This window comes from Sus scrofa, chromosome 4, assembly GCF_000003025.6.
Source record: "Sus scrofa isolate TJ Tabasco breed Duroc chromosome 4, Sscrofa11.1, whole genome shotgun sequence".
NCBI classification, from domain to species: Eukaryota; Metazoa; Chordata; class Mammalia; order Artiodactyla; family Suidae; genus Sus; species Sus scrofa.
Window position 1 is genome coordinate 127,309,947 of NC_010446.5, and position 22,985 is coordinate 127,332,931.

The 22,985-nt window shown below is 43.1% G+C and overlaps 1 protein-coding gene across 6 annotated transcripts in view; it reads left to right on the forward strand.

Annotated features, from left to right (window-relative positions):
• The window catches only part of LOC100523668 (guanylate-binding protein 2-like), a 55,652-nt gene that overhangs the window by 19,921 nt on the left and 12,746 nt on the right, over positions 1–22,985 (forward strand). Inside the window, exons 1-2 of one of the 6 annotated variants that reach the window (XM_021090314.1) lie at positions 17,419–17,866; positions 22,476–22,684. In XM_021090314.1, the coding sequence (XP_020945973.1) occupies positions 22,495–22,684 (190 nt within the window). In that variant the 5' untranslated portion in view covers positions 17,419–17,866; positions 22,476–22,494. Of the gene's footprint in view, positions 1–17,390; positions 17,867–22,460; positions 22,685–22,985 lie in introns of those variants that run through there. The other 5 variants (XM_021090313.1, XM_003125922.6, XM_021090316.1 and 2 more) reach the window with 5 other exon arrangements.

Below are 22,985 nucleotides of genomic sequence, written 5' to 3' on the forward strand. Positions count from 1 at the left end.
GCATTTGACAAAGTCCAACATCCATTTATGATAAAAACTCTCACCAAAGTGGGTATAGAGGGAACATTCCTGTGAACATAATCAAAGCCATTTATGATAAACCCACAGCAAATATAATCCTCAATGGGGAAAAACTGAAAGCCTTCTCACTCAAATCTGGAACAAGACAGGGATGCCCACTCTCACCACTGCTCTTCAACATCGTTTTGGAAGTCCTAGCCACAGCAATCAAACAAACAAAAGAAATAAAAGGCATCCAAACAGGAAGAGAAGAGATAAAACTGTCACTGTATGCAGATGACATGATACTATACATAGAAAACCCTAAGGACTCAACCCCAAAACTACTTGAACCAATTAACAAATTCAGCAAAGTAGCAGGATATAAGATTAACATTCCGAAATCAGTTGCATTTCTATATACTAACAATGAAATGTTAGAAAAGGAATACAAAAATACAATACCTTTTAAAATTGCACCTCAAAAAATCAAATACCTGGGAATACACCTGACCAAGGAGGTAAAGGACTTATATGCTGAGAACTATAAAATATTAATCAAGGAAATTAAAGAGGATTCAAAGAAATGGAAAGATATTCCATGTTCATGGATTGGAAAAATTACTATTGTAAAAACGGCCATACTACCCAAAGCAATCTACAGATTCAGTGCAATCCCTATCAAATGACCCATTTTTCACAGAACTAGAACAAACAATCCAAACATTTATATGGAACCACAAAAGACCCAGAATTGCCAAAGCAATCCTGAGAAACAAAAACCAAGCAGGAGGTATAACTCTTCCAGACTTCAGGCAGTATTACAAAGCCACAGTCATCAATACAGTGTGGTACTGGTATCAAAACAGACAGACAGACAGACCAATGGAACAGAATAGAGAACCCAGAAATAAACCCTGACACCTTTGGTCAATTAATCTTTGACAAAGGAGGCACGACTATAAAATGGGAAAAAGAAAGCCCATGTAGCAAGCATTGCTGGGAAACCTGGACAGCTGCATGCAAAGCAATGAAACTGGAACACACCCTCACACCATGCACAAAAATAAACTCAAAATGGCTGAAAGACTTAAATATAAGACAAGATACCATCAAACACCTAGAAGAGAACATAGGCAAAACACTCTCTGACATCAACATCATGAATATTTTCTCAGGTCATTCTCCCAAGGCAACAGAAATATGAGCAAAAATAAACACATGGGACCTAATCACACTAACAAGCTTTTGCACAGCAAAGGAAACCCAAAAGAAAACAAAAAGACAACTTTCAGAATGGGAGAAAAGTTTCAAATGATGCAATGGACAAGGGCTTTATCTCTAGGATATACAAGCAACTTACACAACCCAACAGCAAAAAAGCCAATCAATCAATGGAAAAATGGGCAAAAGACCTGAACAGACCGTTCTCCAAGGAAGATGTACAGAGGGCCAACAAGCACATGAAAAAATGCTCAACATCACTGATTATTAGAGAAATGCAAATCAAAACTACCATGAGATACCACCTCACACCAGTCAGAATGGCCATCATTAATAAGTCCACAAATAACAAGTGCTGGAGGGGGTGTGGAGAAAAGGGAGCCCTCCTGCACGGTTGGTGGGAATGTCAACTGGTACAGCCACTATGGAGAACAGTTTGGAGATACCTTAGAAATCTATACATAGAACTACCATGTGACCCAGCAGTCCCACTCCTGGGCATATATCCAGACAAAACTTTCCTGGAAAAAGACACATGCACCCACATGTTCATTGCAGCTCTATTCGCAATAGCCAAGACATGGAAACAACCCAAATGTCCATCAACAGACAACTGGATTAGGAAGATGTGGTATATGTACACAATGGAATACTATTCAGCCATAAAAAAGAACAAAATAATGCCATTTGGGGCAACGTGGATGGAACTAGAGACTCAGACTGAGTGAAGTAAGTGCGAAAGAGAAAGACAAATACCATATGATATCACTTCTAACTGGAATCTAATATACAGCACAAATGAATGTTTCCACAGAAAAGAAAATCATAGACTCGGAGGCTTGTGGCTGCCTGCGGGGAGAGGTGGGGAGAGGGAGGGAGTGGGAGGGATCGGGAGCTTGGGGTTAACAGATGCAATCTATTGCTCTTGGAATGGATTTACAATGAGATCCTGCTGCGTAGCGTTGAGAACTATGTCTAGATACTTACAACACAACAATGGGAGGAAAGAGTATGTATACATGTATGTGTAACTTGGTCCCCACTGTACAAGTGGAAAAAATAAATAAATAAATAAAATCTTAAAACCAACTAGTTAAAGCAGTACCCCCAAATTTCATAAGCTTCAGGATATCAAAACCAAGATATACATTAGTATAAGCAAAGAAAAAATGAGGAAGGTTGTGCAGCAAAATCTAGTGCTTATCTCCGGACTTCAGTATTAGGGGATTTCTACATGCGCATACGTGTGTGTATTTTCCTTGTCATGAATAGCGTCCATGTCAACCGCAAAAAGTCCTCTTTTTAAAAGCTCTAGAGAGAGCAAAGAGAAAACCAAGAAATGCCTACGTAAAAAATAACAGAAAACCACAAACCCAGTCACACAACGCCCCAAACCTCTTTCCTGCCAGAGCAGCCCAGAGAAATGGGCTGTTGAGCCGTGTCATCCTGCAGTCACCGGCTCACACTCATACCTGCTGCTCCGCAGAAAACCTGAGCCACAAGTCGCAGAGGCCCAGGCGGGGGCTTCCCAGACAGGTGCTGAGGCCCCGCAACCAGCCCACCCCAGGGGATGCTCCCACCTTGACTAAGCATCAACGGTTCAAACCCACAACAGTTACAGCCACAAAATAAGCGCATCTCCTCCACCTCCCCAGAGGCCTTCACACCCAACTCATCTCCTCCATCTCCCCAGAGGCGTTCACACCCAGCTCGCATTTTAACTTCTCCAGCAAAGCCACGGTTTCCGGGGGAGCCGGGGCAGGAAGTGCAAACGCGGCTGGGAACGGAGAACGGGTCCGCCGGATGCAGCCCTCGCTGCACACACTCGCTCCCCAATGCGGTCATCCCCGCGCTTCCCCGAAACCAACCGCAACCGGGAGGAACTCCCCAGCGCCCAGCGCACCCGCCCCGCCTCGGGCTGACCTTGGGAGGCCCCCGGAGCGCACCCTCCTCCTCGGGCGTCCGTCCTGCGCCGCACAGAAAGCCCTCCAAAGGCGTGGGCCGAGGGCATCCTACCTGCTCGTGGCAAGGGGGCTGAAGTCCGTCGTCTGAGGTCCCCCCCATCCAGCCCCTTGGCCGAGGTGTTGCGGCGGGGGGCTTCCTCCTGCCCGCTCCTCCCTCCTTCGGAGATGGCCTGACTGCCCCCTGCCGGGCCCTGGAGAAGCAGAGGGAAAAGATGGTCCTTGCCTTCAGGCGGTTTGCATCCCAGAAAATTGTTTCCTGCTTATTTTCGTTTTAACTGTACTGAATTTCAAAAATTCGACAAAGCCATATTACATGGAATAATTCAGTCTCGTTTCCACGCACCAACTGTTAAGAATAACGGTAACGTTGACTCCCCTTTGTGTATCACGCATGTTTTTAAAAGCATGGTCCAGGGAGTTCCCATCCTGGCTCAGCGGAAAGGATTCTGAGTAGAGCCCATGGGAGGGCAGCTTTGATCCCTGGCCTGGCCCAGGGGGTTAACGATCCCGCATTGTGGTGAGCTGTGGTGTTGGCTGCAGAGGCAGCTCCCATCTGGCGTGGTGGTGGCTATGGCTGCGGTGTAGGCCTGCAGCTCCAGCTGCTATTTGCTCCCTAGCCTGGGAATCTCCGTATGCCAGGGGTGTGGCCCTAACAAGACAAAATAAATATATATATTTATAATATATATAAACATATATTCTATAAAAAGCGTGGTCCGTGTATAAATTACATCAAAATTAACTGTGGTACTTGTGGCAAATAGGGATTTGGGTCATTCTTAACCATCACTCTAGATGACTCTTATGGAAAGTAACTTTTGGAAACAGTTGATCATCTGCAAAAATCTAACAGAATTATCTCACTTTACCTGTTTAATTTGAAATTTAAAGCTTTTTTTGCCTGGATAACTGTTCTCTTTGCAGTAAAAACAAAAAAATTAAAGCAAGCAAACAAAACTCCCCAAACCCACAACTGTAAACTCATCTACTCCTCCCCAAAACTTTTTGAAATATTAACGCTAATCAAATATTAACTTCTCCTGTTATAACACACTGAGAAAAGTTTCCCTCCATACTTCTTTCCAACAGATAAAATAAATGAGGATATATTGTACAGAGGAGGTCTGTTCAGCTAATCTATATTTTTTTCTAACAAAAGATTTTCAGTTAACCTAGATTTCTTGACATTTTACAACTTATAGGATTTCCTGACCTAAGAAATCATGGCCTCACTTGCTCACTGGAGAAACAGTATATGAATCCCAGCAAATTAAAAGCAGTTTATTGGGCAGCTGTTTGTTATTACCCTGCAAGGTAGTAGATCCAGAAGGCATCACTGTTTCAGCTGTATACTGTTAAGAACGTTGCGGCTCAAACACGTAAGACCCTTTTCTAAGCTTTTCATAGGCTGTACGTGATTTAAACCTAAGGTTTGAACCCCAACAGTCTGACTCTAGAATCTGTCCTGTGGCGTCCTAGGTGGCTCTGGGCTCCTCTTAGCTGGCTCATCCTCCATTGCTGCCCTCCCAGTCGCCTTGCTGGTGGTCCCCTGCCACCTGCTCTTCCTCCTCACCGAATGGGTCCTGTCCTTACTGTCAGAGACCAACCTTCACTAGGGCTGCATGCTTCGCCTTCCACTTCCTTCACTCTGGGCCTGTGCAGAAAACAATGCTCCTTGTCTTTGCAGGATTCGTGCAAATTTGATTTGCAACAAGGTAGCGCTAGGTTGGATTAAAGAAGATTTAAAGGCATGGGAGCTGCAGTGATGCAGAGAGTCCTGGAAACAGAAGGCCTCCTCCCCGTGGACGTGGACGAAAGGCTGCCCCTCCAGGGATCACCAGTTCTCCCCATCTGCAGGGAAGAATTCTCCAAATCCCCAGTTCCAACGGGCCCCGAGTGTATCAGGCGGTTCTTTCTAAACTGGAAGTGCTTGGTCCTTGACCAGCCGACAGGGGAAAAAAATCTCTTACTCCATATTGATAGCATGCCAGAGGACCAGCTGGGTAGTAATTTCCAGGTGCATGAAAAACGTCTCTGTTCCTACTTCACCGCCTGCAGAGACGAAGATCCCCAAAGAGGGCATCACTGTCACTGGGAAGCAGGAGTCCCTTTGTCCTAAGGCTACCTCTGTGCTCAGTATGTGTGGGGCTTTGCTTCTACTGTGGCTCATCAGCATGTGGTTTTTCAACAAGGCTTTAAAATGCAGCTCCCCAGTCTCTTCAGATATAAACTCATGGGAGAGACTGGCTGGGATGGTGCCCACATTCCAGCCCCACATGTGTCAGGTTGGTGAAGTGGAAGGAGTCTCTTCTTCTGAATCAGCTCCATCCTGGGGGCATGCTTTATGCTGTCTGCTGCTTTGGACTCTGCTCTGCTCGAATGAACTGCTTGTGGTTCTACAAGCTGGATTTAACTCTCAGCCTCTGCACACAGTGCACAGAAGACGCTTTTGCTTCCTCATCTGATTCTCCTTATTCTCGAAGCCCTGTTCCTCCTTACAGGGTCCTGTTTCCTAATTTTCTGAGACTGGATGAGGTGACCTTCAGTGTGCTGCCTTTGTACCTTGCATGCTCTCCCTGCTACCATAGCGCCTCTCATAGAGTTGTGGCATCGAAATTACCCATGTACTTTAGTCTCTCCTACGGTCCCTTGATCTTGAGTATTTGGTCACCGTCATATACCTTTGGTTCTTTGTGCAGAACTCACGGTATCAAAATCTCATGTTGGCTGAATAAATAAATCCAGGAATTGCCGTTCAATTCGCCATGTCCTCACATCATTTCCTGCTCTCCCAGGGTTCTCAGGACACTGGACAAGGTTGAAGAATTAGTGCAGAAGGGACTCCCTGAAGCTGAAAGGACAAGCCTGCTCCTCCGAACCTGAGCGGCTGAAACACATGTGCTCTGTGGCCTCTAACTTCCTCCCGTGGCAATTGCAAGGAATTAAGCTATTGCCACGGGCTCACAGACTAATAATGGGGCTTAAAACGGTAAAGTAATTACCAGAATCATGAAAGCTCCTCCTGGTTCCACCACAGGTTTTTAAAAAATGTGTTCAGTGTGCTTCTGCTGAAGTGAAATCGGGCTTTTTCTGAGAACCCGTATCTCACTTAACATGATGCCCACAGGGTGACGGCCTGGTGGAACCTGCACGCTGTCCACTGAACCATGAGACAGCAGCTCTGCAGCCAGTCCTGATGTCTCAGCTCTGCTTCCTGAGTGGGGGGGGGGGTGAGGTAATTCTTAGACACCTTGCAGTTTCTCCAACCAGCACTGCAATGAGAAGTCCTACAGCTGAGCCAGTCCCGAAGCCCGTTGGGATCCCCTAGAGAAACGTGCTGCAGACAGCATGTCTGGATGGTCTGGAAAGGGACGAGGGGCAGGGAAAAGCTCTGTCCATCTGCCTAGCACGAGGACCGGCAAATGGAATGTGAAGCACTCAGCACGCGAGAGCCGACGTGGAACTAGTGCTCTTTGTACATCAGGAAGGGAACAAGGGTGAGTCGGAGGACAAGTTATCCGATGAGGTGGAACTAGTGCTCTTTGTACATCAGGAAGGGAACAAGGGTGAGTCGGAGGACAAGAAAGCCGAGTCAGAGGACAAGTTATCCAGTTTGAAGTTCAAGCATAATTTGTTACAGCTGCCATACACTCCAAGAAAAGGCTCCAGGTAAAAGGCCTCCCACATACTTGAAAACTAATAAACAATATGGACTCATTGAAGGAAGAACGATCGATTTCAAGTACCTTTTCAACAATTTTTTGGAAGTCAAGATCACAACCATTCTTGCTTGTGTGGTTTTGATACACTAGCAGCTTGGCCAGTTCTAGAATTCTCTCCCTGCTTCCTCAGATTTAGTCTACAGCTTGCCTCCCTGAGGTTGTCTTTCTCACCTGTCAGCCCCGTCTCAAATAGCCCTCAATCGGTGTATCTCTTAAGGGAACACTTGAGTGTTGAAATAGAGATTGGGGGCAGGTAATTGTTAGAAATGCAAAGAACAATAGAGGAGACCTCTCTCCAAGAATAGAGCAAAGGGCTCAAGGAAACTCGAAGAGCTGGCAAGAGTGTCAGGTAGACTCCTGCATCCTCCTCCTTCTCCGATTAAATTCTTCCACATGCATGTACCTTGAACAAGAAGATAAGAGCCTTTAACCAAGTCTCTGCCCCCGGGGGAGGGTCCCTCTGTGCACAGCAAAGATCATCGCAAGGTCGGTGCCATGGAATTCTGCGGCAGGGACAGGACCCTCTCTCTGGGGCGAGAAGCAGGACCGCAGGTTCTAGCCCTGGGCCGTGCACAGCTGGCAGGGTGTCTGGTCCTGCTCTCTTCACCCCAGCTGTCACATACTTCCACACGAATGACTTCATCATTTCTGCCAACTTTCATGTCAATTAACCAACTCCTTGTTGTTAGTTCAGAAAAGAATACTTGCTCTAAATCGCCAACTCTTAAAGGGATGGTTCCAGATGAGGGCACATCACATGCTGGTTAGTGACCCCAGGGGTTTAAACTGGAGGCACCCTGGGTGTACGCCAAGCACGCTGCTTTTTCCCAAATGCTTTAAAGTAAATTACCCCATGGATAATATAATGACCTGTCTTCCTGTTTGCCCACCAGGCGAAAACGCTGGATGCTGTAACTGTACAAACGTGTCTGGTCTCTGTCCAGACCAGAGGGATGAGAACACTGCCTCATTCCAAGTCGTCTTTCCACCTGACCACCTTAATATAACTGCCTGTCTGTACACAGTTGAACACTAAAGTATGCCATCATTGCTTATTAAATGCCTGTCTCTCAAATGGCCATGGATTGTCTTTTGTTTGTTTTTAATTTTATTGGAATATATGCGATTTACAAAGTTGTTTTAATTTCAGGTGTACAGCAAAGTAAATCAGATATAGATAAATAGATAGATAGATAGATAGATAGATAGATAGATAGATAGATAGGCAGACATCTATTCTTTTTCAGATTTTTTCCCATATAGTTTACCGCAAAGCACTGAGTAAATTTCTCCCTGCTGTACAGCAGGTCCCTGTTACCCATCTACTCTATATGTAGTAGCCCAGGCCCTAACTTATCCCTCCTCCTCCCACTTTTCCTGTTTGGTAAACATAAGGTTTCTTTCAAAACCCTTGAATCTGTTTCTGTTTCATAAGTTCTATTGTATCATTATTATCGGATTCCACCTATTAGTGATATCATATGATATTTGTCTTTATCTGACTAACCTCACTTAGTATGATAATTTCAAGCTCCATCCATATTGCTTCAAATGATATTATTTCATGCTATTTATGGCTAAGTAATATTCCATTGCATATACTTATCACATTTTCTTTATCAGTCCTCTGTTGCTGCACATTCTGGTTGCTTCCATGCCTTGGCTAATGTAAATAGCAGTGCAGTGAACATTGGGGTGCATGTATCTCTTCGAACTACGGTTTTATCTGGGTATATGCCCAAGAGTGCAATAGCTAGATCATGTGATAGTTCTATTTTTGTGTTTTAAGGAAACTCTTACTATCTCCATAATGGTTGCCACAGCCTACATTCCCACCAACAGTTGTAGGAGCATTTTCTTTTCTCCACACCCTCTCCAGCGTTACTTTTTGATGATGGAAATTCTGACTGGTGTGAGATAATACCTCATTATAATTTTGGTTTGCATTTCTCTAATAATTAGTAATGTTGAATATCTTTTCATGTGTCCTTTGGCCATTTGTCTGTCTTCTTTGGAAAAATGTCTGTTCAGAGCTTCTGACCATTTTTTAATTGGGTCAATTGTTTTTTGATATAAAGCTATATGAGATGTTTGTATATTTGGAAATTAATCCCTTTCAGGAATGACCAGTGGATTGTGATACCCAATACCTAGCAGAAAATATTTCTTGAATAAATGATTTTTTTTCCAAAAGGTAAACTAGACAGTGGGATCAAGATGGTGGAGGAGTAAGACGTGGCACTCACAAACACATCAAAAAAAAAAGCCATCTGCATGTAGAATAAATCACACAGAACACTACTGAATGCAGGCAGAAGACGTTAAATCTCCAAAAAGGGCAAGAAACCCTTCACATAACTGGGTAGAACAAAAGGGGAAAAAAAGAGGGGCAGGGGGAGGAATTAGGATGGGACCAGCACTCCTGAGAGGGAGTTGTGGAAAATGGAAAGGAATCCTCACTTTGGGAGGCCACCTAACTGGTGGGGAAATCAGCCAAGATGTAGAAGAACCTCAAAGCCTCAGAGAGAAGTGCGGCAGCTGGACTGCGGAGGGCAAAGCAGAGAGAAAAGAGCTGCACAGACCATTGGTACCACTGCCCCCAGACACCGCAGCCTGAAATAATCAGCAGAGGGCTGGGCACTGAGACTCAGACTCCAGAGGTTAGTTCTGGGGAGAAAATTAGGCTGTGTGGAGACAGTCTGAAGGGCTAGGGAGCAGCACACCACAGCTAGCTTGGCCTGCCACCAAGGGTCCATGAACAGGCACCACCTGCAGCCCAAAACATCTCAGGGGTTGGCACAGAGGAGAGCACTGCAAACAAGCCCCACCTTTTGTTGCTCTCACTTCCCTGGGAATGAAAGACGCCTTCCTCAAAAAAGAAGAAAAATCTCAAATTAGCAACTTAACTTACCACCCAAAAGAATTAGAAAAAGAAGAACAAACAAGACCTAAGTCAGCAGAAGGCAGGAAATCATCAAGATGAGAGAGGAAATCAATAAAATGGAGATTCAAACAAGAATAGAAAAAAAATCAATAAAATCAAGAGTTGGTTCTTTGAAAGGGTAAACAAAATTGACAAACCTCTGGCCAGACTCACTAAAAAGAAGAGAGAAATAACTCAAGAAACGAAAAAGGAGAAATCTCAACAAACAATGCAGAAATACAAAAACCATAAAAGAATACTATGAACGATTATATGCCAACAAATTTAACAACCTAGAAGAAATGGACAAATTTCTAGAGACATACAACCTGCCAAAATGGAATCAAGAAGAAATAGATCAATTGAACAGATCACAAGAAATTAAATTGAATATGTAATTTAAAAAAATACTCCCTACAAAAAAAAATCCAAGAGAAGATGGTTTCACAAGCGAATTCTACCAAACATACAAAGAGGAACTCGTACCCCTCCTCCTTAAACTTTTCCAAAAGGTTGAAGAAGAAACAGTACTCCCAAAGACATTCTAGGAAGCCGCCACCGCCCTAATACCAAAATCAAAGATACTACTAAAAAAGAAAATTATAGGCCAATATCTTCAATGAATACAGATGCAGAAATTCTCAACAAAATTTTAGCCAACTGAATCCAACAACATATAAAAATGCTCACACACCACGACCAAGTGGGATTCATCCCGGGTTCACAAGGATAGTTCATCATATATAAATCAATCAACATCATACACCACATTAAAAAAAGTCAAAAACCACATGATCATCTCAATAGATGCAAAAAAAAGCACTTGACAAAGTCCAACATCCATTCATGATAAAAAAAACTCTTACAAAAGTGGTTATAAAAGGAAATAACATAATAAAAGCCATTTATGACAAACCTACAGCAAATATAATACTCAATGCAGAAAAGCTAAAAGCCTTCTCACTAAAATCTGGAACAAGACAAGGATGTCCACTCTCATCACTTTTATTCAACATAGTATTGGAAGTCCTGGCCACAGCAATCAAACACACCAAAGAAATAAATGTATCCAAATTGGAAGAGAAGAGGTAAAATGCTCACACATGCAGATGACATGATACTTTATATAGAAAACCCAAAGGACTCCACACAAAAACAACTCAAACTCATCAACAAACTCAGCGAAGCATCAGGATACAAGATTAACATTCAGAAATCAGTTGCGTTTCTGCATACTAACAATTAAATGTTAGAAAAGGAATACAGAAGTACAATACCTTTTAAAATCACACCCAAAATATTAAATACCTAGGAATAAACCTGACCAAGGAGGTGAAAGACTTATGTGCTGAAAACTATAAAACATTAATAAAGGAAATTAAAGACAATTCAAAGAAATGGAAAGCTATTCCACGCTCCTGGGTTGGAAAAATTAGTATCATAAAATGGCCATACTACCCCAAAGCAGTCTACAGATTCAATGCCATCCCCATCAAATTACCTATGACGTTTTTCACAGAACTAAAACAAACAATCCAAAAATTTATATGGAACCACAAAAGACCCAGAATTGCCAAAGCAATCCTGAGGAACAAAAACCAAGCAGGAGACATAACTCTCCCAGACTTCAGGCGATATTATGAAGTCACATTAATCAGGACAGTGTGGTACTGGTACCAAAACAGACACACGGATCAATGGAACAGAACAGAGAACCCAGAAATAAACCCAGACATCTATGGTCAATTAATCTTCGACAAAGGAGGCAAGAAGATAAAATGGGAAAGACAGTCTCTTCAGCAAGTATTTCTGGGAAACCTGGACAGCTGCATGTAAATCAGTGAAACTAGAATACACCCTCACACCATGCACAAAAATTAACTCAAAGTGGCTTAAGGATTTAAACATAAGACAAGACACCATCAAACTCCTAGAAGAGAACATAGGCAAAACATTCTCTGACATCAACTGTACAAATATTTTCTTAGATAAATGTCCCAAGGAAATAGAAATAAAAACAAAAATAAACCAATGGGACCTAATCAAAGTGACTAGCTTTTGCACAGCAAAGGAAACTATAAAAAAAAAAAGAGGACCTACAGAATGGGAGAAAATAGCTGCAAATGATCCAAACAAGAAGCGCTTAATCTCCAAAATATAAAAACAACTGATACAACTCAAACGCAAAAAAAACAAACAACCCAATTGAAAATTGGGCAGAAGACCTAAATAGACATTTCTCCAAAGAAGACAAATGGATGGCCAACAGGCACATGGAAAAATGCTCAGTATCACTTATTATTAGAGAAATGCAAATCAAAGCAACATAGTGGTACCACCTCACACTGGTCAGAATGACCATCATTAATAAGACTACAAATAACAAATGCCAGAGAGAGTGTGGAGAAAAGGGAACCCTCCTACACTGTTGGTCAGAATGTAAATTGGTACAACCACTGTGGAAAACAGTGTGGAGGTACCTCGGAAAACTAAATAAATAACTACCATATGACCCAGCAATTCCACTCCTGCTCACATGTCCAGACAAAACTTTGCTTGAAAAAGATACATTCACAACAGCCAAGACATGGAAACAACCTAAATGTCCATCAACAGACGATTGGATTAGGAAGATGTGGTACATACACACAATGGAATACTACTCAGCCATAAAAACAAAAAATAATGCCTTTTGCAACATGGATGATGAAACTATGGATTCTCATACTAAGTCAGTCAGAAATAGAAAGACAAATACCATATGATATCACTAAATCTAAAATACGGCACAAATGAACCTATTTACAGAAGAGAAACAAATTAATGGACTTGAAGAATAGACATGTGGTTGTCAAGGGGGAAGGGGAGAGAGTGTGATGGACGGGGAGTTTGGGGTTAATAGATGCAAACTATCGCATTTGGAGTGGATAAGCAATGAGGTCCTGCTGTAGAGCACAGGGAACTCTATCTAGTCACTTGTGATGGAATATGAAGGAGGATAACATGAGAAAAAGAATGTGTGTGTGTGTATATATGTATAATTGGATCACTTTTCTGTAAAACAGAAATTGAGACCATTGTAAATCAACCCTAAAAGCATTTTTAAAAAGAAATAAGGTCTTTGCAGATGTAATCATTTAAGATGAGATCATGACATAATGAGACGGGCCCTAAAACCAATGATGTCCTTATTAAAATAAAATGAAATGAAATAAAATAGCAAACCTTGGGTATAGAAACACATAAAAATGAAGAGTCAGAGGCACAGAATGAAGTTATGCTGTCACAAGCCAAGGATTGCCAATAACCACCAGAATCTAGAAGAGGCTGGGGTGGAGTCTCTCCTCGAGACTTCGGAGGGGGCATGGCCCCGGGGACACCTGCACTGTGGGCTTCGATCCTCTAGATTCTATTGCTTAAGTTACTCATTATTGGTAATCTGCTATGGTGGCCCTAGGAAATTAATAAAACACATTTTACAAAAATTAGATCCTCTGATACAGGCCCTTTTATTATTTTTGTTTTGACTTAATATATGACTGATCGTTTTCTGTCACCATTTCACTTTAACAATCTTTTTAATGGATACTTGGTTTCTATTAAATGGATTAAACATGAAGAAAAAAAGGAAAATCACTTTCTTATTGTGTATATTTTTTACTATTATAACTTATAGTCATTGAAGAAAGTTCCAATATGCAGAAAAGCACAAAAATAAAAAATAATCTCTTATTCCATCAATTAGTGACGAATAAGATTAATGTATCAGAGAGTAATATATGCTTCCAGGCTTTTCTATATTAATATATATCATTTATATATTTTTGATAAGCCGAATAATTTTATACCTACCATAAAATGAATTTTCTCAATCAACATGTCAAAATTTATTGTGAATAACAACTTTAGTTTGTCTAGAAAGGAGTTTGTGGGGTAGACAGCAAATTCGGTGGTTTCATGTTGTTGGTAAATTAAAGTTTTTATCAACAAAGAATACCCTCTCCATAACAACTTAGAAAAGAAGGACTTTTTGATTATTGTTGAGTAAAGAGAAGCAAGTACATGCATGCAGGTAGACTCAAAGTGAAATTTCACCCTTTTCTTTTTTTTTTTTTTTTTTTTTTTTTTGTCTTTTTAGGGACGCACCAGCTGCATATGGAGATTCCCAGACTAGGGGCCAAATCAAAGCTATAGCTGCCAGCCTACACCACAGCCACAGCAATATGAGATCTGAGCCATGTCTGCAACGTACACCACAGCTCACAGCAACGCCAGATCCTTAACCCACTGAGGGAGACCAGGGATCAAACACACATGCTCATAGACACTAGTCGGGTTGGTTACTACTGAGTCACAACAGGAACTCCCTCACGGTTTTTCTATAGCCAAGCAGGTAAGAGCCTTTTGCACAGTTTTTAGCCAGGAGGTGACAGGTTTCCTTGGATCAATGGTCTCCTGTTTTCCCCTGAGGCCTGGAAGGCACATCTGCTGTGACGTCCTGAGCTACCTCTCCCATCCTTTACAGAGCTCACCCTGTGCTCACATGAAAACGGCTGTAGATATGGTTTAGATACTGCCCTCATCTGAAAGAATAATAAAACTGTCTCATCTCCCTGAGAAAACATGGGTACAGCCAGGATGGAATCTAGTCAATCCTAGATTAATTCCTGGACCCTGGAGGTTTGTTTACATTCAGAAGTTTAGAGAAAAAACACTGGCTCTTCATTTCTAAAGAAACCCTCTGGAAAGGGTGTAGGGAAATGAGCTTTTTCCAGCGAACAAGCAACTGAAATTCACCTTTTTCTTTTTTTTTTTACCCTGCATCGCACACAATTCACAAGAAGAGTCAACTGCTCCTGGAACTGTTTCTTGGTTTCAGATAAACAACAGACTATTGGTCTGGAGAAGCAGCAGGTGATTTCTCAGCATTGACTCTGTTTCAAAGCAGCCCTGCCCTCCTTTCACTTTCAGTCTCACTTTGGAACTAAAGTTACAAAGGTGCCTTGTCCTTAAATTGACACAAGTTTACAGTCATAAAAAAGATAGGGATGTACTATGGACCTTATAGTTTGCAAAATATTAATCAGAGTAAGGTAGAGAAGGGAAGAAGTGAGACAGGCAGATTAGAGGTGATACAGCCCCAAACTCTGTGGACACAGTGACTGGTTATTTCAGGACCTGAGCCTATTTTCCTGAAAGTTCAGTTGCCCACTTTATCTTAATTTGGGATCTGGCTGGCCATTTTCTCGTTATTTCACAAAGCCATCTAGCTATTACCAGATGACTGTGATATTGGAGAAGCAGCAGTGCAGGGTGGACTCACTGCGTTTTTCTTTGTTGTGGGAAAACACAGTCATAAATGAAGCCCCAGCTGGCTTATTTCTTCGGGTAAAGACGTCTCCCAGATTTTTGAAAAATTCAGTGTGTGTATAGGATGGGAACGGACAATGGCTCAGCTCGACAGTCAGCAGCGGGTGCGGCATCACAAAGGGAACACAAGCACCCTGATCCGTTTGCGCCAGAACCCCGGAGGCCTTCCTCCACCCCCTTCTGGTCATTACCCTCCCCCCCTTCCAGAATAACCACTTTCTGGCATTGGACATCGGCGATTCGATTTGCTCGCTTCTGAACTTCACATAAATGGAACGAAGCAGGCAGCCTGTATGACTGGGGCCAGCTCCTTTCTCTCTAACAACCAGGAGGCTCATCTCCAGCACTGGGTCTAAGGGTAGCGTGGTCAGTTCCAAGGCTCCAAGGCACATGCCACTGGACAGACATACCACTTATCCATCTTACTGCTGATTTACATTCGAATGGTTTTCAGTTTGGAGGTATTATAAATACAGCTGAAACGGTCATTCTGCGGATGTCTCTGATAAACATGTGCATTTACTCTGATGATCCCGTACTGGGGAATGAAACGGCCCGGTCGGTGGGGTACGTAGCTTTAGCTTCACTGCATATGACGCCAAACAGTTTTCCCGAGGGGGCGACTCCGTTTTCAGTTGCCGTGTAACAAACACTCCAATCCCGCTGACTCAAAACAACAGTTGTGTTCTTTTGCACACGTTTGTGAGTTGGGTGCCTTGTTCTGCTGGACTCGCCAGGCTTCTCTCCTGGGGCCGCACTGTCCGGGTGACCAGCTGGACGTGGAGGACGTAAGATGGACACGTCCACACGTGTCGGGTCTTGGTGGGGACGCCTGGAAGCCTGGGGCCAATCTCCTTACATGCGGTTTTCATCCCTCGGTGGTCCAGCCTAATCCCTGTAGGGGCTGGGCTCCGGAAGCCAAGCCCCGTGCAGGAGGACGTCTCATCCCTGTGCCCTGTCTGCTGACGTATCCTCGTCGAGTCACATGGCCAACCCTGCACTTAATGTGGACGGGACTAGACAAGGGCATGAGCGCCAGGAGGCACCTCCTGATGCCGTCAATACCAGTAACAAACCCAGGCCAGTGCGTGTGCTCAGTGTCCTCGGGGGCGTGGTCTGAGAAGCCCAGCGGCTCCACAGCCTGCCTCACACTCGCAGTTATCAGTGCGTTGCTCACTTAAGCCGCTGTGGTGGGTGTGCACTGCAGTGTCTTCATGATGTGACCTTGTCTTTCTCTCACACATGATATTAGGCCCTGTCCTAACGTTTGTCATCACTTGGGCATCTTCTTTATGAAGTGCGTGGGCATCACGTCCATTTTTCCATTGAGTACCTGTTTTTGTAGAAATTACCTATATAGTCTGTAAAGGGTCATTTATAATTACATACGTCTTCTCATAGTCTTCATTGCCTCTTTTCTTGATGATGGTGTATTTTGACAATATATCAATTTAATATTGTCATATTTGTTCATCTTTTCTATATAGGTAGCGTATTTTGTCTCCTAGAATACTTTCCCCACTCTCTAATATGTCACAGTATTTTTCCATATTATTTTCAAGAGACTTTACGGTTTCGCCTTTTACATATAGTTCTGCAATCCTCCTTGTGTTGCTTTTTGTGAATGGCATGTGGTTGCAGTCCTTTCCTTGCTTTTCCTTATGCATAAAATTGGACCCAGGACCATTTATTTCTGAAGTCATCGTTTCTGCCTGTAACGGTGTTCAGTGATCCCTGGCCAGCCTTCCTGCTCCTTGTTGACGTATCAGGCTGGCATTTAGCTATAAGTCTGGGATAATATTTAAATGGACGTCCACCACAACATTAGCATTACAATTTTTTTGAGCCCACACTCACCCTTCTTCTTCCACTGATTCTAATCTTGCCTTTTAGTAGTTTATTACGCAAGTCTCTCTTCAATGAAGTGGTAAGTTCTACTTCAGATAAGACTGGTTTGTTCATGTTTATATTATATAGATATTTATTTTGTCTATATTCTCAGATGGAAAAACAGAGATAGAGAATGGAATGACAAACGAAGAAAGGAATTCCTCTCACTTCTATTCAGTTCTGTGAATATCCATAGAACACTCCAATCAGCATTTGTGGGCACATGATTTTTAAGTTACACAAAGCATATTTATGTCAACATATTTTTAAATTCTCTGACTCTTTCTCCTCATTGAACAATGAGGGTAATAATTGTTCAATGCTTTTCAAACTGGCCCCACTCATGAAATAAATAGGCTTATTTTAATTGATCCAGTGGACTTTTTACTGCAAGCAGTCTCAAAGATATCTTCCAATAATACAGTTTAAAGATCCCAGTTGAGAAATCACGCAAGACTAATCTCTCTAACACACCTCTCATTGGTTCCTTTGCTGAGTGATTGCCTTGGACTCAGCTTTCAGTTTTCTTTGAGTCTATTTCTTTGCAGGCATTGCATGCTGGCTGGTATTTCTTATCATTATGAAGAAAACCTAGACCATTCCAGGACATTCCCAGGAAGGAATAAAGTAAAGCCTAAACTGCCAGGGAGAGAGAAACGAGAAACCAGGGCAGCTCAGCTCAGAAGAAAAGGAAGAGGTTAAACACTATAACTTTCACATTGAAGTAGCTGTCTTTTTTTTTTTTTTCTCACCCTGAAGGATCTCTGCTCCAGGTAAGATTAAGGCTGGGTGGGAAGAGGTTTACAAAATGCAGTAAATATTCTCTAAAATGAGCATCCCAAGACAGGCTGCAGCTGAGCCTGATCTGGCAAGGACTCTAGATGACATGCTAACGTAATCAGGCAGCAGAAGGTCCTGGAAGTGCCCGCTGCTGCAGCTCTGTGCCAGATAACGTTCCAGGAGAGGCAGAGTCTAAACCCAGAGCCTGGAATATTGTAAGATTCTCTCTTTCTTGAAACTTTCTTTCTTTTTCTTTTCTTTTTTGTCTTTTTTGTCTTTTTGCCATTTCTTGGGCCGCTCCCGCGGCATATGGAGGTTCCCAGGCTAGGGGTCGAATCGGAGCTGTAGCCGCCAGCCCAGGCCAGAGCCACAGCAACGAGGGATCCGAGCCGCGTCTGCAACCTACACCACAGCTCATGGCAACGCTGGATAGTTAACCCCCTGAGCAAGGACAGGGACCAAACCCGCAACCTCAGTTCCTAGTCGGATTCGCTAACCACTGCGCCACGACGGGAACTCCATCTTGACACTTTCTTAACACACCTTTACCTTAGTTAAAACCCACTTAATAAATCTCAGGCTCCATTTCTTTCTTTATTGCAAAGGTTCATAAAGCTAGATAAACGGAAGTTACACAATGTGGGGGCTACAAAAGAGGCAACAGGTTATTGTAATTGGGGAGCTTACAAAATCTTTGTGTAGCTACTTTTTCTGAGTCAGTCACTGATGGATTCCTATTTTATAAAAGTGTTTTCTCTTGTTGTAAAATCAGACAGACCATCTGTTTTGCCAGCAGTCCCTATGGACCATTGTTTTAAGAGGAAATGGGTCCTGATCAAAGAAAAAAGAAAGGCTGGGGTGGGGGTGGGGGGGCTGGCATCCTTTTGGAAGAGATGGGAAGCCAGATAAGAGGTAAGAATAGCATCATATTAGAACTGAGCCCTCAGTCAGAACAAGTCAGAAGTTAACAACTACATAGGAATAAACTCACAGTTTTTTATAGGAAAAAAATAAAACTGGAAGTTCCCATTGTAGCACAGCAGAAACAAATCTGACTAGTAACCGTGAGGTAGCAGGTTCGATCCCTGATCTCACTCAGTGGGTTAGGATCTGGTGTTGCCGTGAGCTGTGGTGTAGGTCGCAGATGCGGCTCAGATCCCGAGCTGCTGTGGGCTGTGGTGTAGGCCGGCAGTGTAGCTCCGATTAGACCCCGAGCCTGGGAACCTCTATATGCCGCGGATATGGCCCCAAAAGGCCAAAAAAAAAAAAAAAAAATTAAAAAAATAAAACTGGCAGGTCTATAGTCTATATTTGTTAGTATTTCAAAAAGTTAATATATGTTTTATCATGACCACTTCAAGTTACAAACATTGAGACACTTAAAAAGATAATTTTCAGACATTACTAAAAGAAGACTCTTCACTCCTTTTAACGTTACGAAATTATAAAATCTTCAAATCAACAAGTCCTAGTTAAAGAGGTCATGCCTAAAATCGTATTAACAAATATACAGAGCGGAGCTCAGAGAGAAAACAAGCTTTGATTTATAAAATGATGTTTCATAATGGGAGTTTCATGACCTGAGATAATTAAAAGCAACATACAAGTTAATATATGTGGCAATAATAAGAATCAATCTTAAAACACAAGAAGGTCAAGATCTGGTAACAAATTCAGTGAAAAATAAACTGAGTGTTACCCAAAATCTCAGAAACTATGACCAGATTGAAATAAGGATGCATTTATTCAAGGTTTGTCAGGACTGCACATATGAGAGACCCAGATTCAGGGAGCACTTAAACTGTGTTCCTTCTCACGACATAATTGAAGAAGTTTGTGAAGTTCGAAATCATCAGACCACAGTGAGGAGCACAGGTTGTTTGTCAAGAATGATAACTGAGGAGTTCCCGTCATGGCGCAGCGGAAACAAATCTGACTAGGAACCATGAGGTTGCGGGTTCGATCCCTGGCCTCACTCCGTGGGTTAAAGATCTGGCGCTGCCGTGAGCTGTGATGTAGGCTGTCAGCTGTAGCTCCAATTCGACCCCTAGCCAGGGAATCTCTGTATGCCATGAGTGCAGCCCTAAAAAACAAACAAACAAACCAAAAAAAAAAAAAAGATAATTGAAGTTGGCAAAGTAGGGGCCATTTTTAAACAACAGAATTGCTTGGGATTTGACATGGTCGTATATTTCCAAGGGGAATCTCGAAACACCGCTGGCAGGTGTTGTTCCAAATACAGCAGCTGGTGCCCTTAGGTTGGATCCAGTTCAGAGAAAAGTCAAGTTCTCTGTGGTGCAGGAATGTGTCTGAGACTAGATCTTTAATGGTCACTTGACTCCAGTTTTGTCTGTCTGAACTGTGATAACTTCATTATAGTTCATCATCAAGAGTAAGATTCAGATTCGAGACATCAGTCTTGAGTGAAAAACATGAGCATGCAGGTGCAGATGAAGGATGAGGGAGCAGGGGGTGGGCAGACAGGATGGGCTGTGGCAGCGCAGCTGGAAGACACGAGGGCCTCCATCTGACCCAGACCTGCCAGGAACAGACTTGGGAGAAACCAGACAAGACTGGGTTAGCCTGGCGTTTGTGTGTCACATTACATTAGTAAGCCTGACACAACATTCTCCAGATGCAGGCTGCCTGCTCTCTGCCTGACTCAGAAAGCTCAGGGTGTTCAGTCAAAGATCCAAATGTGAAGGTGAAAAGCATTGAAAGGAAATTTGTAATCAAGTCAGAACATGTGAGACACAAGGAAAACTCTCCATTACTTGGAAAATGGGATACAAGATGAGCTGGTGGAAATGCCATCTGGCACACCCTTCTGGAAAAGACTTTGGCAATATACAACAAAAGTATACACTCTTATCTTTGGACTGAGCAATGATTTCCAGAAATCTATTCAGAATATACAGGGTTATTCAGTGCAGCATTGTTTGTAATTGAAAAAAAAAATTGTAATCTAAATGCCCACACGCAGGAGAATGGTTAAATAAACATGGTACAGCACTTACAGGAATAGCCACCCATCACAAAGAATGAGAAATCAGGGATTTAGGACAAGAGGGTGGAAAAGAAGGACTTAGGCGTAACTTCTCTCATGAAAACACACACATTACAACTAACTGCTGAACAACCTTCACCAAAATTGACTGGAAACTACCAAGAAAGATATCCTACAGCCAAAGACAAAGAAGTAGCCACATGAAGATGGTAAGAGGGTGCTTTCAAGATATAAGCAATCCCATACCCACTGGGTGGGAGACCACAGACTGGAAAGTAACTATCAGAGGGGGTCTCCCACATGAGCGAGAATTCCAACCCCCAGGTCATGTTCCCCAGCCTGGGGGTCTGGCATTGGGAGGAGGAGCCCCTGGAGACTTTGGTGTTGAAGGCCAGTGGGGCTTGTGCCCAGATGCTCCACAGGACTGGAGGAAACAGAGACTCAACTCCAGGAGGGTGCACACAGGTTTTCATGTGCTCTGGGTCCCAGGGCAAAGAAGGAACCCCACAAGAATCTGGGCTCAACATACCGATGGATCTTGGAGGTTCTTCTGAAAAAGAAGGGGGCAGCACATTTGGAGGCTGAGGTCCACAGAATAGTCATTAGCATGAGCCCCCTGGAGGCTGACATTTTAGAAAAATCTGGCCCCACTCCTCAGGGATGAGAAGCCCAGGCCAAACAGCAAACAGGTTGAGAACACATCCCCACCCGTCAGCTAACAGGCTGCCAAAGTCCTCCTCAGAACACAGCCTCTAATCACACCCAGGGACAAAGTCACAACAACCAGAGGGACAAGACTCAGCCCCACCTACCAGTGGGCAGGCACCTGTCCCTCCCATCAGACAGCCTACAGCAAGCCTCATACCAGCTTCATCCACAAGGGGGGCAGACGTCAGAAGCAAGAGAGACTATAACGCTAGAACCTGAAAAAAAGAGGCCCCACAGAATCTATACAAAATGAAAAGACAGAGATGCTCTGAGCCTGGCAGAACATGGCATCCACTGCATTCGCAGACAAAATGCAGAATTTCAATCTAATCATGAGCAACCGTCACAAAAACCCACTCCACAAAACAACAGACCAGCACATTTCTACAATTTCAAGGTCATGAAAGACAACATAAAAAGTAGGGACCATAATGATGAGAGACGGCTAAGGAAAGTTAGTGACTAAATGTAATGAGGTTCCCTGAATTGGACTGTGGATCAGAAATAGTCACTAAGGGGGAAAGTGATGACATGGGGAAAAGGTTTATAGCTTAGATAATACTATTGTATCAATGTGAAAAGCCATTTCAATCATTGTTCTGTAATACAAGGTATCATTAACATTAGGAGAACCAGGGGAAATGGTATATAGAAATTTTCTATACCTGTTGTACAACTCTTGTGTACAGTTAAGCTCCTTCAAAATAAAATAATCTTTAAAGAGAACCGGTGGAATAGTCTATAGCACAGGCTTAAAGAGGCCACAGGACTCTTGAAAACATACAAGGGACAAAGTTCAAGGACACAAAACCAAATTTTAGCCCTAACTGTAACTTTCTCCCTCAGGTGACTAAACATTGTTTTCCATCCAGTCTCTTCCCTTGCAGATCAGGGGACACCCTAGACATGGCCTCAGGGGTGCACATGCCCGAACCACAGTGCCTCATTGAGAACATCAATGGGCGACTGGTGGTGAGCCCGAAAGCGCTGAAGCTCCTGTCTGCCATCAAGCAGCCCCTGGTGGTGGTGGCTATCGTGGGCCCTTACCGCACAGGCAAATCCTACCTGATGAACAAGCTGGCTGGGAAGAACAAGGGTGAGTGGCCCCAGCAAACCGGGCTGAGCCCCTGCTGGGCAACGGCACTCCCAGCAGGCAGGACCGTGAGGCCCGGAGAGGATGTTAGAGGCAAGGAGGAATATCGAAAGCTGATTTTCAATCCAAGAGTGGCCTTCTTACATTCACTTTCTGGTGGATGATAAGAGTCAATGCTTTCTCCCCATTTTGCCTTAATTCTCTCTTTAAACTGTAAATGTGCTTCTTGGGAAGGAGTGATGTAGTAATAAAGAAAATTAATATAAACAACAAAATATTTACTAAAAAGTGTTTAGAGTAACAT